Source organism: Aulostomus chinensis, chromosome 17, assembly GCF_037954235.1.
Source record: "Aulostomus chinensis isolate RoL2024-O1b breed Wild chromosome 17, RoL_Achi_v1.0, whole genome shotgun sequence".
Taxonomy (NCBI): domain Eukaryota; kingdom Metazoa; phylum Chordata; class Actinopteri; order Syngnathiformes; family Aulostomidae; genus Aulostomus; species Aulostomus chinensis.
In genome coordinates this window covers 2,462,501-2,482,500 of record NC_141336.1, presented here as the reverse complement: position 1 = coordinate 2,482,500, position 20,000 = coordinate 2,462,501, and the positions used below count along the sequence as shown (strand labels likewise).

General features: G+C 39.5%; 1 protein-coding gene across 1 annotated transcript in view; it reads left to right on the top strand.

The window, feature by feature from the left end:
* The window catches only part of galnt16 (UDP-N-acetyl-alpha-D-galactosamine:polypeptide N-acetylgalactosaminyltransferase 16), a 54,735-nt gene that overhangs the window by 11,816 nt on the left and 22,919 nt on the right, over nucleotides 1-20,000 (top strand). The window contains exons 2-5 of the mRNA XM_086182679.1: nucleotides 1,326-1,507; nucleotides 2,795-2,893; nucleotides 2,991-3,058; nucleotides 11,876-11,941. Coding sequence (XP_086038805.1) covers nucleotides 1,326-1,507; nucleotides 2,795-2,893; nucleotides 2,991-3,058; nucleotides 11,876-11,941 — 415 coding nt within the window. The remainder of the gene's footprint in view (nucleotides 1-1,325; nucleotides 1,508-2,794; nucleotides 2,894-2,990; nucleotides 3,059-11,875; nucleotides 11,942-20,000) is intronic.

Sequence of the window (20,000 nt, the reverse complement as noted above, 5' to 3'; positions counted from 1 at the left end):
CGAAACATTAAAAAGTCTCTGTCAGGCAGGTGGACGCTGTTTGGAACCAATAAACACCAAACATGAGTCAGCAAATTGTCCTACAACAACACATTTTTCCCTCAGTTAATTTTATTTAAATCGCTGTAGCAGTAATATTAAGTTTTCTAAACTACAACAGACAATAGCATGAGGCTGCTAACTAGCTAGCCTGTTGATCTAGCTAACTTGATAACTAACTTGACTGATAACTAGTAGTAGCATACGTAACTCCACTGACTCTTTAATGTCAACTTTACTCTCTAGATGTGTCAGGTAGTCTCACATGCCAGGCACGACGTATTTGTAGGCCCACTGGACGTTAGCAAAAAGCTAACGGGATTTTCACGCTGGATTTTGGAGAATTACGGGAATAAGCTCTTTATTAAACAAAGTTGGACTTGTTTTTTTTTCTCAGAAAGATAACCTTCAAAAATGAACACTTTTTTTTTACTGATTTTTGAAGCACAAATAGAGTCGTCACAAGTACAAAGCTAATGTTTTGCTATGAGCAAACTGCACACCACCAACCAGCTTCAGGCTTCTTCAGTTTTTGGTGCGATGACACTTCACGCCCACGACGACCTCCGGAGGCCTCGATAGCAACTTGTTAGCAAGCGCTAACGTGAGTGTGAAATTTGATGACATGTTTTATGCAGAAGAATAAAACATTAAAATATCTTAAGCTTGAGTCAAACTCAGGCCAAAAATGTATTCACTGACTGGGAGACGAGTGACTCTGACGTTCAACTGTGATCATAAAGTTTATTTTAAAGTTCTAGGACTCACGCCAGTGCTCGTGTCCTCTATGTTGACACACTTTACATACATTTGCTGAAATACTCCACTCTCCCTCCTGGGACCGTCCTGGTCATCCTCCTAGGACATAGGCCTGTATGAGCCAGGTCTTCATGCTGAAACTTGAATGCTGGTGCGACGTTTGGGTCAGGAGTTGCGGTGGTCGATGTTTCAATTGTTAGCGCTTCCCTCTATTCTCTCTGTCCTCGTATGTCTGTCCCTCTCCTTCCTGATCTCTTCCGCATCAACTGGTCGAGGCAGATGGCCGCCCGCTTCGCTGTTTGTCTCAGATGTTCTTGCTCACAGGGAATCGTTGGGTCTCTGTGGACTAAATAGGTTTTAAGAGCGACTCTAAATCTGCTCTTCTTATAAAGAGTCATGAAACAAGTCTTGTGATATTTTGATGACTTTAACCACAACCTCCCCCCATTTCACCCCTCACTTCATGTGACATAAATTTTCTCTCAGTGTTTCCGAGCGCTGATCTCCGCCGTGCTCTGTCCTCCTAGGTGACCCAGCCCCCGCGGGTGGAGCAGCAGGGCCAGCTGCTGGGCAGCTTCGATGAGAGAGCCTACTTGTCAGGGAAGCAGCTGAGGCCGGGGGATGACCCGTACAGAGAACACGCCTTCAACCTGCAGGAGAGCGACCGACTGGGCAGCGAGCGAGCCATCAGAGACACCCGACACTACAGGTGAGCAGAGTTCACCTGTCAGCCCCAGTGATGTCTGACTGTTGCTGATCTGCCCAAGAAGATCAAAGACTAATCTTTGCTAAGCTGCGCGTGGGGAGAAATCCGTCTGGGACCTTGGTTCTCCACCCTGCCGCCCTGCTGGGCTGTAAACACGTCGTCTGATACGACACGCAAGCGAGGAGTAAATGAAAGGAAAACATCCTCACGTATGAAATTAGTTAAGACGGAAATACGGCGACAAACATCAGCAGGAGGACCCGACCACACAAGTACCACACAAGTACCACACTACCACACTACAACTGACAGTACGTGACTGTGGGAGACATTGGATGCTGTTTTTAGCTTTGACCCGAGGCTCAGTGGGACTCAGGCCACGTGAGTTTGACCACATGTTGACATTTCCTCTTGAAGATAAATAAATTCTCCAGTACAATCCCTGAGAGGGACACACACTGGACAAATGATGCTTCAAGAAGGGTTGTAACACAAAATGTTTCACAGAAAAATGATTAAAAAAAAAACTGCTGTTAACCCGACAGCATTTGTTGTTATTATGTCTTTTATTTAATGAACTTACAGAGAGAGAGAGATTATTTGTGGGAAAAATGATTTTGCGGCCTCAAGATGTAACTTGATGCCTAAATTGGATTAATTTGTGGCAATGAAATATCAATTGTTCACTCCATCAGTATTTTTACAGCTTGTTCCCATACTTTGAGCCCCTAAGATACAACTTGTTCCCTCAGTAACTTACATCTCATACTCAACATGGGCTCCGTGTTCATCTGCGTGTGAACGTCTGCAAGTGAAACTCTCTCTCTAGTTTGGACGAGTTTATAAATTTGTATTAAAATGAATAATTTTGCCATTTAGTGACGCAGACGTTGAAGCTGATGGAGGTTTCGGAGCCGGACTGGAATTTTGCTGCTTTCATTAAAATATTTCAGAAGAGCAGAGTCGGTGGTGCGTGGCGTCTCGTTCGTCATGTCTCCTGACTCGGACTCGGAGCTCCCAGCAACAGGTTATAGATTAAAGCAGAGGGTTAATGATGTGTGCAGTTGTTGCCTAGCAACCAGACACATTCATGTCACTACAGCAACAATGCAACTCCTCAGGGTACCGCTGCCCCAGGAGTGTGTGTGTTTGTGTGTTTGTGTGTGTGTGTGTGTGTGTGTGCGTGTGTGTGTGAGTGAAAAGCAAACAGGCTTTTGTCTGTTTTCGTGCTTCTGTCCGTGTGTGTCTGAACCCCGAGCTCATCAGCTCTGTGTTGAACCTCCTGTGCAGGTGTGCGGCCCTGAATTACGACGCCGACCTTCCCTCCACCAGTATCATCATCACTTTCCACAATGAGGCTCGCTCAACTCTCCTGCGAACCATCAAAAGGTAATGAGGTCAAACACTAATTACCGGTGTAGACAGGAGCAATGTCATGAGTTCTTTGCTCTCTGGTCCTAAATCCCTCCATGGTTTGCTCTCCCAGCGTCCTGATGCGGAGCCCTCCGTCGCTGATTCAAGAAATAATCCTGATCGATGACTTCAGCACTGATGGTGAGTTTCTGCCACTGAGGACAAACTACTCATTTGTTGCTTTCTGTTCGAACGCCAGTTAAAGAAAACGTGCCACGTAACAGAAAGCATGGTTTTACTGATGGTGCTGAGAACCTGCATCAGTAGTGTGCTGGCAGCGATGAGCTGGAGCTGCTACCACCATGACGGTGACTGACCCCCACGGTTAGAAACTGAGCAGCTGCATCAGTCTGCAGCAGCGTTAATGGCTGCTCATTAGGTAACTGACCAGGAGTGGGAAATTAAAGGATGACCACATGTTTGGAATGACATCAGCTGGGTTTGGGAGCAAAGGTTTGGGGTAGTCAGGCACGGCTCCACCTCCTAAACAGGCTTATTAGCATAGCTGCCTGGAGCCCCAGCTGGTGCACTCAAGACTTAGACTGCTAACGTGCGACATCATATTTTATTCTACTATTTCTATTATCAGATTATCTGATGTGATTAATGCTAAAATATCACACTTTTTCCTGTTTCAGTTGTTGATTTAATGGCAAAATAATCTCTACCAAAAAAAATCTCCATAAGAAGATAGAATCTATAGGTGAGGATAAACCGGAAGCTCCCGGTGGACTTCTGGTGACCGACAGAGGATTCTGGGGCTCACATCAGTGAGAGCGTCACGCTGCGGCTAGGAGACACTAATGGTGCTAAAGAAGACGCATCAATACTACATTCATAGTGTTGAAGATCTAAAATTAATAGTGTTAAAAGTAATATAAACAGTTTCAAAAAGTAACATCACAGTGTGAAAGAGTAACAATTATAGTGTTATTGTAACACTGATAGTGTTAAAGAAGTAACAATGTAAGGATTAAAGTAGTAAAAACTGGTGTCACAGTACTACCACTAATGGTGTTAAAGTAGAAGCCTAAATTGGGTTAAATAAGTTACATTTATAGTGTTGATGACATTACTTTATAATTGTTAAATAAGTAAAATTAATAGTGCAAAAAGTAACATTCATGGTGTTAAAGAGTAACAATTATAGCTTTAAAGAGTTAACATTGTTAGGGAGAAAATATGTAACTCTCATCGTTCTAAAGAAGAAACAATTACAGAGATAAAGTAGTAACACTTATAGTGATGAAGAAGTAACACTAATAGTGATAAGGAAGTAACACTAATAGTGATAAAGTAGTAACTCTAATAGTGATAAAGAAGTAACAATTACAGAGATAAAGTAGTAACACTTATAGTGATGAAGAAGTAACACTAATAGTGATAAAGTAGTAACACTAATAGTGATCAAGTAGTAACTCTAATAGTGATAAATTAGTAACAGTAATAGTGATAAAGTAGTAACACTAATAGTGATAAAGTAGTAACAAGAATAGTGATAAAGAAGTAACACTAATAGTGATAAAGTAGTAACTCTAATAGTGATAAAGAAGTAACACTAATAGTGATAAAGTAGTAACACTAATAGTGATAAAGTAGTAACACTAATAGTGATCAAGTAGTAACTCTAATAGTGATAAATTAGTAACAGTAATAGTGATAAAGTAGTAACACTAATAGTGATAAAGTAGTAACAAGAATAGTGATAAAGAAGTAACACGAATAGTGATAAAGAAGTAACACGAATAGTGATAAAGAAGTAACACTAATAGTGATGAAGAAGTAACACTAATAGTGATAAAGAAGTAACACTAATAGTGATAAAGAAGTAACACTAATAGTGATAAAGTAGTAACTGTAATAGTGATAAAGTAGTAACTGTAATAGTGATAAAGTAGTAACACTAATAGTATTAAAGTAGTAACTCTAATAGTGATAAAGTAGTTACACTAATAGTGATAAAGTAGTAACTCTAATAGTGATAAAGTAGTAACTCTAATAGTGATAAAGAAGTAAAAATTACAGAGATAAAGTAGTAACACTTATAGTGATAAAGAAGTACAATAATAGTGATAAAGAAGTAACACTAATAGTGATCAAGTAGTAACTCTAATAGTGATAAAGTAGTAACACTAATAGTGATAAAGTAGTAACACGAATAGTGATAAAGAAGTAACAGGAATAGTGATAAAGAAGTAAAAGGAATAGTGATAAAGAAGTAACACTAATAGTGATAAAGTAGTAACTCTAATAGTGATAAAGTAGTAACACTAATAGTAATAAAGTAGTAACTCTAATAGTAATAAAGTAGTAACACTAATAGTAATGAAGTAGTAACACTAATAGTGATAAAGTAGTAACACTAATAGTATTAAAGTAGTAACACTAATAGTATTAAAGTAGTAACACTAATAGTATTAAAGTAGTAACACTAATAGTGATAAAGTAGTAACACTAATAGTGATAAAGTAGTAACACTAATAGTGATAAAGTAGTAACTCTAATAGTGATAAAGTAGTTACTCTAATAGTGATAAAGTAGTAACACTAATAGTGATAAAGTAGTAACAAGAATAGTGATAAAGAAGTAACACAGATAGTGATAAAGTTGTAACACTAATAGTATTAAAGAAGTAACTCAAATAGTGATAAAGAAGTAACACTAATAGTGATAAAGTAGTAACACTAATAGTGATAAAGTAGTAACTAATAGTGATAAAGTAGTAACACTAATAGTGATAAAGTAGTAACACTAATAGTGATAAAGTAGTAACTCTAATAGTGATAAAGAAATAACACTAATAGTGATAAAGAAGTAACATTAATAGTGATAAAGTAGTAACACTAATAGTATTAAAGAAGTAACTCTAATAGTGATAAAGTAGTAACACTAATAGTGATAAAGTAGTAACTCCTAATAGTGATAAAGTAGTAACACTAATAGTGATAAAGTAGTAACACTAATAGTGATAAAGTAGCAACTCTAATAGTGATAAAGTAGTAAAACTAATATTGATAAAGTAGTAACTCTAATAGTGATAAAGAAGTAACACTAATAGTGATAAAGTAGTAACACTAATAGTGATAAAGTAGTAACACGAATAGTGATAAAGTAGTAACACTAATAGTGATAAAGAAGTAACACTAATAGTGATAAAGTAGTAACACTAATAGTGATAAAGTAGTAACAAGAATAGTGATAAAGAAGTAACACAGATAGTGATAAAGTTGTAACACTAATAGTGATAAAGTAGTAACACTAATAGTGATAAAGTTGTAACAATAATAGTATTAAAGAAGTAACTCTAATAGTAATAAAGAAGTAACACTAACAGTGATAAAGTAGTAACACTAATAGTGATAAAGTAGTAACACAATAGTGATAAAGTAGTAACACTAATAGTGATAAAGTAGTAACACTAATAGTGATAAAATAGTAACACTAATAGTGATAAAGTAGTAACTAATAGTGATAAAGTAGTAACACTAATAGTGATAAAATAGTAACACTAATAGTGATAAAGTAGTAACTAATAGTGATAAAGTAGTAACACTAATAGTATTAAAGAAGTAACTCTAATAGTGATAAAGAAGTAACACTAATAGTGATAAAGAAGTAACATTAATAGTGATAAAGTAGTAACACTAATAGTATTAAAGAAGTACCTCTAATAGTGATAAAGTAGTAACACTAATAGTGACAAAGTAGTAACTCCTAATAGTGATAAAGTAGTAACACTAATAGTGATAAAGAAGTAACACTAATAGTGATAAAGTAGTAACTCTAGTAGTGATAAAGTAGTAACTCTAATAGTGATAAAGAAGTAACACTAATAGTGATAAAGTAGTAACACTAATAGTGATAAAGTAGTAACTCTAATAGTGATAAAGAAGTAACACTAATAGTGATAAAGTAGTAACACTAATAGTGATAAAGTAGTAACTAATAGTGATAAAGTAGTAACACTAATAGTGATAAAGAAGTAACTAATAGTGATAAAGTAGTAACACTAATAGTGATAAAGTAGTAACTAATAGTGATAAAGTAGTAACACTAATAGTGATAAAGAAGTAACTAATAGTGATAAAGTAGTAACACTAATAGTGATAAAGTAGTAACACTAATAGTGATAAAGTAGTAACTAATAGTGATAAAGTAGTAACTCCTAATAGTGATAAAGTAGTAATACTAATAGTGATAAAGTAGTAACACTAATAGTGATAAAGTAGTAACTCTAATAGTGATAAAGAAGTAACACTAATAGTGATAAAGTAGTAACACTAATAGTGATAAAGTAGTAACTCCTAATAGTGATAAAGTAGTAACACTAATAGTGATAAAGAAGTAACACTAATAGTGATAAAGTAGTAACTCTAGTAGTGATAAAGTAGTAACTCTAATAGTGATAAAGAAGTAACACTAATAGTGATAAAGTAGTAACACTAATAGTGATAAAGTAGTAACACTAATAGTGATAAAGAAGTAACACTAATAGTGATAAAGTAGTAACACTAATAGTGATAAAGTAGTAACACTAATAGTGATAAAGTAGTAACTAATAGTGATAAAGTAGTAACTCCTAATAGTGATAAAGTAGTAATACTAATAGTGATAAAGTAGTAACACTAATAGTGATAAAGTAGTAACTCTAATAGTGATAAAGAAGTAACACTAATAGTGATAAAGTAGTAACACTAATAGTGATAAAGTAGTAACTCCTAATAGTGATAAAGTAGTAACACTAATAGTGATAAAGAAGTAACACTAATAGTGATAAAGTAGTAACTCTAGTAGTGATAAAGTAGTAACTCTAATAGTGATAAAGAAGTAACACTAATAGTGATAAAGTAGTAACACTAATAGTGATAAAGTAGTAACACTAATAGTGATAAAGAAGTAACACTAATAGTGATAAAGTAGTAACACTAATAGTGATAAAGTAGTAACTAATAGTGATAAAGTAGTAACACTAATAGTGATAAAGAAGTAACTAATAGTGATAAAGTAGTAACACTAATAGTGATAAAGTAGTAACTAATAGTGATAAAGTAGTAACACTAATAGTGATAAAGAAGTAACTAATAGTGATAAAGAAGTAACACTAATAGTGATAAAGTAGTAACACTAATAGTGATAAAGAAGTAACTCTAATAGTGATAAAGAAGTAACACTAATAGTGATAAAGTAGTAACACTAATAGTGATAAAGTAGTAACTAATAGTGATAAAGTAGTAACACTAATAGTGATAAAGAAGTAACTAATAGTGATAAAGTAGTAACACTAATAGTGATAAAGTAGTAACTAATAGTGATAAAGTAGTAACACTAATAGTGATAAAGAAGTAACTAATAGTGATAAAGTAGTAACACTAATAGTGATAAAGTAGTAACAAGAATAGTGATAAAGTAGTAACTAATAGTGATAAAGTAGTAACACTAATAGTGATAAAGAAGTAACTAATAGTGATAAAGTAGTAACACTAATAGTGATAAAGTAGTAACTAATAGTGATAAAGTAGTAACACTAATAGTGATAAAGAAGTAACTAATAGTGATAAAGTAGTAACACTAATAGTGATAAAGTAGTAACACTAATAGTGATAAAGTAGTAACTAATAGTGATAAAGTAGTAACACTAATAGTGATAAAGAAGTAACTAATAGTGATAAAGTAGTAACACTAATAGTGATAAAGTAGTAACTAATAGTGATAAAGTAGTAACACTAATAGTGATAAAGAAGTAACTAATAGTGATAAAGTAGTAACACTAATAGTGATAAAGTAGTAACTAATAGTGATAAAGTAGTAACTCCTAATAGTGATAAAGTAGTAATACTAATAGTGATAAAGTAGTAACACTAATAGTGATAAAGTAGTAACTCTAATAGTGATAAAGAAGTAACACTAATAGTGATAAAGTAGTAACACTAATAGTGATAAAGTAGTAACTAATAGTGATAAAGTAGTAACACTAATAGTGATAGAGTAGTAACACTAAAAGTGACAAAGATGATCATTAATAGTGTTAATGAAGTAACAATATTCCCAATAAACCTATCACCAATAACATGCTAGTAACCAAGATGATCGAGCAGCAGGATGGTGAAAGACTGACAGGGATGTTTGCGTTGGATTGTCAATTTTATTTTGATTTTATTTGGTTTGATTTTCCAAATTTACTTGGGCTACGTTGAGAGCTGAAGTCTCTTGAGCGCCTGGATGATGTCATAGGGCCTCGGCTGATGTATGCGCTCTCTTGTTTATAATAAATAACGGCACCTTGTCAAGCCCATGAATGATCCCAAAGACGACGTATCGTTTTAAGCAGTCCAACAGGGCGGCTGGAAACGAGCGGGTCAACTATACTTCACTAATTATTCCCCTTTGTCAGCACGAGAAGAATTAGATGAACTAATGCTCTCCATGGCGCTCTCTGTAATCACCACCACATGGCTCCTCTGTTGGTGGGAACAGCATGGCGACCTACATCCCCACACACACACACACACACACACACACACACACTCAGAGGTGTTAGAGCTGGCCAGACATCTAAACAGGAGCGTCTCAGTGGTGGTGGCAGCAGGAGTTCTGTTCTCGTTTGTTCTCCCGCTGCAGCTGCCAGTCGACCTGCCATCGCGGTAAACTGACAGAACCGAAGCGTTCCTCTGCTGAAGACTTCAGCCGCCTTCATTTTAGGAGTTCAGTTTTCATTTTCGCAACCAACATTCAAAGTTTCTACTTGCTGTCCGTCATGCACGCTAATACATGAAATACTTTGGACGATTGAGATGAAAAAAACAAGACTTGTGAGATTTCACCTCAGCCTCCGGAGAAAGGCCTCTGTTCCACCCTTGAAATTCTCTCCACAGTTTGGTTTGGGGCCCTCAGTGCCTGGTAGACATCCATTTCTTTCCTCCGCTTGTCTTTGCAGTCTCCCTGCTGCGTTGCCTCTTTGCCAAGATTCACCTGAGACAAGGGGAGGGGAGCTGCTGCTCAGTGGCAGTTAAAAGGCAGGAGGTCAAACGTGTTCTCGTCAACCCCAAATTGCACCACGATGTGATTCTGTGCACACGCAGCAAAGTCCATCGGGGGGGGGGGGGTCGTTCTAATCCTGTCAAGGCTCTACCTAATCATGGAGGCCACGTCTGCATCACGTGCAGGCAGCAGTGACAGCACTGAGAGCTGAGAGCTCTCCAGTTAACGCCTGATAATGATGCACCAGCACGGCCGCTTTCACACAAGAAGACTGCTTGTGTGCTCACACCATCACGCTCCAACTTTGGACCCCCCCTACTTGTGAGTTGTGGGACAGATTTGACATACATTCAGTTGTTGATGCGGCTTCTTACGAGCGGCTGTCATTCTGGTAACGTCTGAGGGCCGGTGCTTCACTCACCCGTCCTGTCCTTCTGAAATCCACATCTGAAAAAAGAAACTGGAAATTTGACTTCATGGGACTCAAGGACGCACTGGTTAGGTTGGCTGGTTCAAGGTTGAAAGTCACATTGAGTGCACGTGTTTAGACAGTCCACATGATATTTTTGACTCAGTTTCAACAGGTGACTGCTTGAAGAGTGGAGGAAGCTCACACACTCTCCTATCAAGCAGGTTTTACCAGATGAAGGTCGAAGCAACAAAACATCTCCAAAACAGAGTTATTCATGCGTTACTCAGTCCAGCTCCACCAACGGGGGCAGCCTCAACACCTGGGGAGACACCTGCACACACACCTGCATGCACACCTGTGCACACACCTGCACACAATCCACACTCCTCTCCTTCTGAGAGGAAAATGCAGAGTTTTTGGACAGTTGTCCTGGCTCGAGCCTGGTTAGGCACCGGCCAGGGTTTGAGGGGAAAGATCGCGGTTTGGTGTCCAATTAAAACAAATACCAATGAATAAAACAAATACCAATGAATAAAACAAATACCAATGAATAAAACAAATACCAATGAATAAAACAAATACCAATGAATAAACGTCCTGGTGTTTCTATAGAGACCTTTAAGTTACAGTGCAAACGTCTCCTGGCCCCTCATTGTGGGGGTTTCCTATAAATTATAGAGCATTACTTTTCATAGGGTTACGTATGACCAACCTGAATGATGAGCTGCTGATGTTTTATATCCTAAAAGTCAAAGGTCAGCTTCAATGTGACATCGTACAGTTCAGCAAAAACAAAACCCAAAACAAACATTTTTCTTTGTTGCCATTTTTCAGTGTTATCTCAACAGGGATGAGGAGTCTCTCTCTCTCACACACACACACACACACACACACACACACACACGTCCCCTGTGATATGACAGCTTAAAACTGAACAAGCAGGTTTGTACATACAGAAAATGTAATCAAGGAGGATTACAACTTCTCATGCTTGTTACTGTCAGCTTGATCTACCCACAATCCTTCAGCAAGATCACTCTCGCTCACCCTCGCTCTTTGCTCTAATGCTAATCTTCTCAAGTGTGTGTGTGTGTGTGTGTGTGTGTGTGTGTGTGTGTGTGTGTGTGAGAGAGAGAGTGTGAACACCTGTGTCTGTGTGCTCTGTGTCATGATGTCCATCCACATGCATCAACAAAAGGTTTCCACCAGACGTAGAAACGGCGAGCGGATGATGAGATGGGGCTGGATTTGTTTACAGAAAAAGGATGTGGATGTGATTGCGCGACGTCACTCTCAACTGTTGTTTTGTGTTTATATGTTTCTGATTATGTGGCGGAGCCCTGATGGATGTTGTGTTTGAATGTGGTGTGTTTAGGTCAGATTATCCTCCAGTATCATTTATCTCCTCACGAGACAGTGTGTTTGTGGGACGTTGTGTGAGTTGGCATGTGTGTGTGTGTGTGTGTTTACGTGACGTGTGTGAGACAAGGCAGTGAAATGGTGTGTTTTTCTTGGTGTGTGTTCTGCCCCGACCATAACATCCCATCTCCTCTGCTCTCCTCCCCCAGCGGACGACTGCCAGCTGCTCGCTCAGATCCCTAAAGTGCGCTGCCTGAGAAACGGCCGGCGAGAGGGTGAGTCTGCGCTCAGAGAAGCTCCCCGCTGCATCGTGTGTGTTTGTTAAGCTGGCCAGCGTTAAGGCCGCGCGCGCCTCATCAGAGATGTACCATAATCTTTTCATGAAACTTGGCTGCAGAGCAAATGTTTTTAATTTGGTGCTCCACGACCAGAGAAAACACAGCATTCAGTGGTTTTCAGTTTTGCTCAAAAAGCATTGAAAACCTGCAATGACCAGAATGCACTGGGCTCAGTTTAGCTTGATTTTGCCTTCACATGATTATTAGAGATTTGTTCTTCTGTTACCGTGAGGTCGGGTGCAGAGGTCTCCAGGCAACCAAGACGACCACCTGAACAGCTGAGTTAGCTTTAGCATTGGATTTAGCCACATTCATAAACAGTCTGTCCATTTATAAATCTGTAGCCAAAAATATTGGCTGACATTTCATCATGCATTGCAGTGTTCGTGCGTGTAACACACAGAATTAGCTTTTGTTCCCTCGTCCCCTGACTGCTTGAGTCACTTCTTAAAAAGTGAAAGTTCATCTGAAAAAGAAAATCCAGCCCTCATTTACTCGCCTCGTGCTGATGGAGTTTCCCAGACCGTTGAAGTGAATGGAGACCAATTTACAAATGTGAAAATTCATAATAACAATAGATAATAAAACCATCAATGGCCTCCATTTACTGCAGTAATCCAAGTGTCCTGAAGCCTTAAAAATGCAGAGTTGTTTTGAAAAATGTCACCTACGTCATGTTTTTAGCCTCATTTTGAAACATGGCGTGGCAGAGCGCCTTGTCACATTTAAAGGTGCTATGTGTAGGAAGCGTCACATTCATTTATCGTAAACACTCCAAACAAAACACCAGATCAGCAGTGTTGAGGATCCACTGGTGGGTCCAGGCAAGACAAGCTTATAACCAGCGTTTATCCAATGTTACTTTACAGCAGGGGAAGTATTTGTCAGACTGACAGAAACTGCGAGAGGCCACCATGGTAGCGCTGCTGTATCCTGCCTGTATTTATGCTGTTAGTATTAGTTTAGCTCCATTTTAGCAGAGTAACCTTAGCTAAACCAAATTCTAATGCTATCTGGAATGGTTTTTGGCACATTTTGTGATGTCATCCGCCACACAAACAGTAGTGCTGCAGCGTCTCCCTCCTCTCATGTTGGATTGACGGGAGGCTGAAGTGACTCGAGTATCTTTTGGTATTCTGAGACAGGATGGACTGGCGCTAGCCAGTTAGCATGATAACCTTTTTAGATATCCCTGCTAACGTAATACAGTAATGTCTTGGACATCCTACTAAAACCTATTATGATACTTATTTTGTTAACTAAGTAATTTTTACCAACGTATCCGTTCGTTGTGAGGTCTATAAAATTTGACAGTATAATGAAAAATTTCCATCACAAGTTCCAAAAGTCCTCAAGGATTCACCGACTTTGTTCATAAACATAAACATGATGACATAGAATCAAATTTACAAGCGTTTGGACTCAGGAAGCAAAGGATGTTTGACAAATAAATTAAAAACTATTTCTCTTTGTACATCAACTTAATCACAATTCAACAACAGTGACAGCAACAACAACAACAACAGCAACGACATCGACAACAATAACAACAACAACCACAACAGCAATGACAACAATAATAACAACAGCAACCACAACAGCAATGACAACAATAACAACAACCACAACAGCAATGACAACAATAATAGCAATGACAACAACAACGACATAGACAACAACAGCATAGTTTAATGAGATTGTGAAGGTATTGTGTGTCCCAGTCTTAACCCGAACGGAGCAGAGTGGCCCCTCCCTCAAGGATGCTGTCTTTATCCAAACAACATCTGAGCAACACAGGCAGGTTAAGGCCTGACGCTTCCGCTCCCCTCACAGTGAATCGTTCCGCTCAAACAATCAGCTCCACAAAGGCTTTTCCTTCTTGTTCTTATTAAAAGCACAACTATAGAAAACCATTAACAACCTTTTGGTTCCAGAAATTCAATGACAGTAATCTGATCTTTGTATTAAGATCTGCAGCCTCCGGAACAGGACGGGCGTCGGGAGCCGGCGTTCCTGATTTGCTGGCCGTCCAACATTAATCCCTCCTGCTCAGGTTGCTGCTGCTCTCCCCTGCAGACTAAAGACTTTGTTGAGGCTTATGAGCCACATGCTGACAAAACATAAGCATGTTGGATTCAGGCCAGCACTTCCTGACTGGCAGCTGTGCTGCAGCCTGGACTCACATCAAATCCATTTCATAGAACTAAGCAGAAGACACCTCGTTTGTTGCCATCACAGCGGCGCTCGTGGTTGCCAGGGCAGCAAGTGTTGATGCTCTCTGGCATCTTCTTCAGAACAATCCAATTAAAGGGCCTGTGAAGCTTCAGCAGCTACGCCTCGAAGGTAAAAAATATCCCCAAAACACACGATTCCTTCGAAAAATATCGGAAGATAAAATGTCTTTGTTTCTGGTCTCAGAGGAAAAGCAGAGGTTGATGCTGCTTGTGTCTCAGTCACTCAGCTGATGAAACGACGCATCTTCAGCTGCAGTTTGCCGTGAACGCTGCATCTGCATCTCAGTCTGCACCAGAGTCACAAACGCTGTCAACGCCGTGAGCTCTGCTGAAGGCTGGAGACCAGAGGGGTGCGCCAGGAAGTGAGATGAGTGTGTTAGCGAGGGGTGTTGAGACCAGAGCCAGGGTTGCCAATGCCACCAAAGTGGCACTCTTTTAACCTGGCCAGATCACCATGGTAACTGATGCGGCAAACTTAACCTGGTCTGGAGCAGGTTAGGTTCTGAGTTTTGGCTTAAAGCGGCTATAAAAAGTGCTGCCCTTTCACTCACCACCTCTTTTGAAAACAGCATCACCATTTTTGAATAATCAGATGGACCTCGGCGCCATTATTGTGCAAGGTTCTCTTCGGAGGGACGGATCATTCCGAGACTGGAGTGATCCGCCGTCTTTTCCTGAGGTCTCTCTCTCTCTATGAGCGCTCCAGGTTCTCAGCTGAGGGAACAGGTTATTATTCCAGACTGCTGGAGCCTTGTAACCACTAATGAAGACAATACTTGGAAAAAAGAAAGAAGGTTGATGGTCTACAGGTATTTATCACAGATTATATTTTATCTGTAAAATTAATTTCACTTCGATTTGACTTCCTTATCCTTTATGATGGGACAGAGTCGCACCTGAATGTACTTCTTGAGTCTAAAGTTAACAGTAAATCTGGTGCATCAAGTTTAAAGTTTAAGAGCTGTGGATGTGGGAGGCACAGAGAGTACACGGCACAGTAAATATAGAAACTTATGAATTTATACAGCCGGTAATCTTCTGCCAGCTTTCCTCTCTCGCCTTATTTGCAGCAACTGTGCTGCTTTTTGCTGTCATAATTGTTTGATGTTCATAAACCTCCATTATAGTCTTGTTCTTCTTGACTCAAGTCGGCAGCACGCGATCCATCCATTTCCAAAGAGTCACATGACGCGTTAAATGCCCCTTTTTATGGGGACGCACACAGAGCCTGAAGCAGAGAGCCTGATTGACAAGAAAGGTCACACCCACCGTCGTGATACCAGTGACCTCTGACTGAGACTTCAGGGATTGAAAGAAAGCCTGGCTATGATGAACCTGCTTCCTAGTCCACCTCTCTGATCACAACCAGCTTTTCATATAAATGTGTATCTGTACAGTTTATGTACATATTTTACTGACTGACATGCTAGCAGACATTTGCATTTAAAAAAAACATGTTTTCTATCAGTCAGTCAATTAATATGGTTTTTCTAGACAGGATTACATTGAAACAGAGTTATCAGAACTATAAGAAGTATCAGAACTATAAGAGGTATCAGAAGTATCAGAACTATAAGAAGTATGAGTTATCAGAAGTATCTGAGGTATCAGAGTTATCAGAGGTATCAGAGTTATCAGAGGTATCAGAGGTATCAGAGTTATCAGAGGTATCAGAGTTATCAGAGTTATCAGAGGTATCAGAGTTATCAGAAGTATCAGAGGTATCAGAGTTATCAGAAGTATCAGAGTTATCAGAAGTATCAGAGGTATCAGAGTTATCAGAGTTATCAGAAGTATCAGAGTTATCAGAAGTATCAGAGGTATCAGAGTTATCAGAGGTATCAGAGTTATCAGAGGTATCAGAGTTATCAGAGTTATCAGAGGTATCAGAGTTATCAGAGTTATCAGAAGTATCAGAGGTATCAGAGTTATCAGAAGTATCAGAAGTATCAGAGTTATCAGAGTTATCAGAGGTATCAGAGGTATCAGAGTTATCAGAGTTATCAGAAGTATCAGAGGTATCAGAGTTATCAGAAGTATCAGAAGTATCAGAGTTATCAGAGTTATCAGAGGTATCAGAGGTATCAGAGTTATCAGAGTTATCAGAAGTATCAGAGGTATCAGAGTTATCAGAAGTATCAGAAGTATCAGAGTTATCAGAGTTATCAGAGGTATCAGAGGTATCAGAGTTATCAGAGTTATCAGAAGTATCAGAGTTATCAGAAGTATCAGAGGTATCAGAGTTATCAGAGGTATCAGAGTTATCAGAGTTATCAGAAGTATCAGAGTTATCAGAGGTATCAGAAGTATCAGAGTTATCAGAAGTATCAGAGGTATCAGAGTTATCAGAAGTATCAGAGTTATCAGAAGTATCAGAGTTATCAGAGTTATCAGAAGTATCAGAGTTATCAGAAGTATCAGAGGTATCAGAGTTATCAGAGGTATCAGAGGTATCAGAGTTATCAGAGTTATCAGAAGTATCAGAGGTATCAGAGTTATCAGAGTTATCAGAGGTATCAGAGGTATCAGAGTTATCAGAAGTATCAGAGTTATCAGAAGTATCAGAGTTATCAGAAGTATCAGAGGTATCAGAGTTATCAGAAGTATCAGAAGTATCAGAGTTATCAGAAGTATCAGAGGTATCAGAGTTATCACAGTTATCACAGTTGTCAGAAGTATCAGAGTTATCAGAAGTATCAGAGGTATCAGAGTTATCAGAGTTATCAGAGGTATCAGAGTTATCAGAGTTATCAGAAGTATCAGAGTTATCAGAGGTATCAGAAGTATCAGAGTTATCAGAAGTATCAGAGGTATCAGAGTTATCAGAAGTATCAGAGTTATCAGAAGTATCAGAGTTATCAGAGTTATCAGAAGTATCAGAAGTATCAGAGGTATCAGAGTTATCAGAGTTATCAGAGGTATCAGAAGTATCAGAACTATAAGAAGTATGAGTTATTAGAGTTATCAGAGGTATCAGAGTTATCAGAGGTATCAGAGTTATCAGAGTTATCAGAGGTATCAGAAGTATCAGAACTATAAGAAGTATGAGTTATCAGAGTTATCAGGAGGTATCAGAAGTATCAGAACTATAAGAAGTATGAGTTATCAGAGTTATCAGGAGGTATCAGAAGTATCAGAACTATAAGAAGTATGAGTTATCAGAGTTATCAGAGGTATCAGCGTTTTCTTGGGAGCCTGAATCGTGAATCTTTGCTGGTCGGGTAGTTTGTCTGGCTTTTGTCAGTGTTTGCTCTCTGCCTGATGGCTCTGCAGCAGACAGGAGTATTTGTCAGTATTTATCAGTATTTGTCAGCTCCATCAGCACGGAACCTGGATGACGACGGTCATTTGGGGCCCACGGCTGCTGCCACTCACCTCACACACTCAGATTTGCGACTTGTGTTCATTTTGTCCTCTTGAGTTCCACCTGCGTGGAGCAGCGATGCTCTAACATCCTTCAGTCGCCATTGAGCTTGAAAAACAGACCTGAGCCAAAGATTGAGAGCAGTAACAGCAGAAGCAGCACTCAGCACGTTGCGTGATGCATGAGGGAAAACAAGGGAAATGCACCTCCTCATCTACTCACAATGGAAAAAGGCAGCAGTCAGCATTTTTGTTGGTTTATGCTGAGTCATGTGTGCAGGTAAAGGGGGGAATGGGTATAAACACTGTTAGCTAAACTGGGATTTGGAATTATTGTGCTGATATTGTCTAGGAACGACTGCATCCAGATCAGGAGCTCAGAGACGAACACACGGAGCTGGAAAAGTGAACACAGGATAAAAACAGGAACTGGTTTAACCAGAAAGCAGAAATTAGCATCAGTGCAGCTAACAAACAGCAGCAGATTAGCATCAGTGCAGCTAACAAACAGCAGCAGATTAGCATCAGTGCAGCTGACAAACAGCAGCAGAAATTAGCATCAGTGCAGCTAACAAACAGCAGCAGATTAGCATCAGTGCAACTAACAAACAACAGCAGATTAGCATCAGTACAGCTAACAAACAGCAGCAGATTAGCATCAGTGCAGCTAACAAACAGCAGCAGATTAGCATCAGTGCAGCTAACAAACAGCAGCAGAAATTAGCATCAGTGCAGCTAACAAACAGCTGCAGATTAGCATCAGTGCAGCTAACAAACAGCAGCAGAAATTAGCATTAGTGCAGCTAACAAACAGCAGCAGAAATTAGCATCAGTGCAGCTAACAAACAGCAGCAGAAATTAGCATCAGTGCAGCTAACAAACAGCAGCAGAAATTAGCATCAGTGCAGCTAACAAACAGCAGCAGAAATTAGCATCAGTGCAGCTAACAAACAGCAGCAGATTAGCATCAGTGCAGCTAACAAACAGCAGCAGATTAGCATCAGTGCAGCTGACAAACAGCAGCAGAAATTAGCATCAGTGCAGCTAACAAACAGCAGCAGATTAGCATCAGTGCAACTAACAAACAGCAGCAGATTAGCATCAGTACAGCTAACAAACAGCAGCAGATTAGCATCAGTGCAGCTAACAAACAGCAGCAGATTAGCATCAGTGCAGCTAACAAACAGCAGCAGAAATTAGCATCAGTGCAGCTAACAAACAGCTGCAGATTAGCATCAGTGCAGCTAACAAACAGCAGCAGAAATTAGCATTAGTGCAGCTAACAAACAGCAGCAGAAATTAGCATCAGTGCAGCTAACAAACAGCAGCAGAAATTAGCATTAGTGCAGCTAACAAACAGCAGCAGAAATTAGCATCAGTGCAGCTAACAAACAGCAGCAGAAATTAGCATCAGTGCAGCTAACAAACAGCGCGTGCAGTTGAACTCCTCCACAACTTCTATGACAATAAAGTTGTAATTTTAGGAGAGTAAAGTCGTAGTTCTGGTCCGTCATTTTGAGACCAGCAGTCCCCTGCGTTAACATGAGGGTCCGGGAGTGTTTGTGAACTTCATCATTCATTCACATGAGCGCCACGTTGTCATCGGTATGATAACCCTGAACCCTCTCGGTGAGCTGGCCGGTTCTGGAAAGCACTTTGAGGAGTGTAAAGGCAGAAAAGCACAATATAAAGCTGAGTTCACTCACTGTTTTCATCCTCTACTTCACGCAGCAAACTCCCACAGGTTTGATGATGGGGAAGGAGAGGAGAGCCGTTGGCTTCCTCTCCAGCGAACGAGAGTCTGAGGGCACGTTATTCATCAGTTACGGTTTAAATCATTTGAGTTTGATTGAGTTTGATGTTTACATTGTGGGAGACTAGGCTTGTGGCTACAGTTTGATGCCTATTATGAGCTTGTGGAGATAAATCTGCGTGACCGCAAGTAGTTCAGGCGTTTTTACTGCTCCACAAACCACTGCTCGGTATTTGTTCACATGCGATCTCCAAAAAGCAGTAAAAGCCTTCACTTTGGATGAAAGAAGCATCAGAAATGTAAGATTTGTAGCGCAAGACAACATTTAAAAGATCAGTGAGTGCTGGAGCTCTGCTTGAGTGTGAGTGGTGCGTACGCGGCGCGCTCGCGTAGGACGTGCTCACGCTCAGGCCTGAGTTTCGCTGGTTCTTCTGTGTCTGCAAGGCTTCAACAGGGAGACTAACAAAGCAACAGCTGGGTTTGTTGGTGCACAGCTCACAATGACAAATCCCAGTTTGTCTAAGCTGGCCTTCCAATCTGAGGGAGGAAAAACCAGCCAAGACAACTGTCAGCCTCCCACCAGCGATAGATTCCTGGGGTCCAGAGCCAATCAGCAACATCACAATATAAACAACATCAACGACGT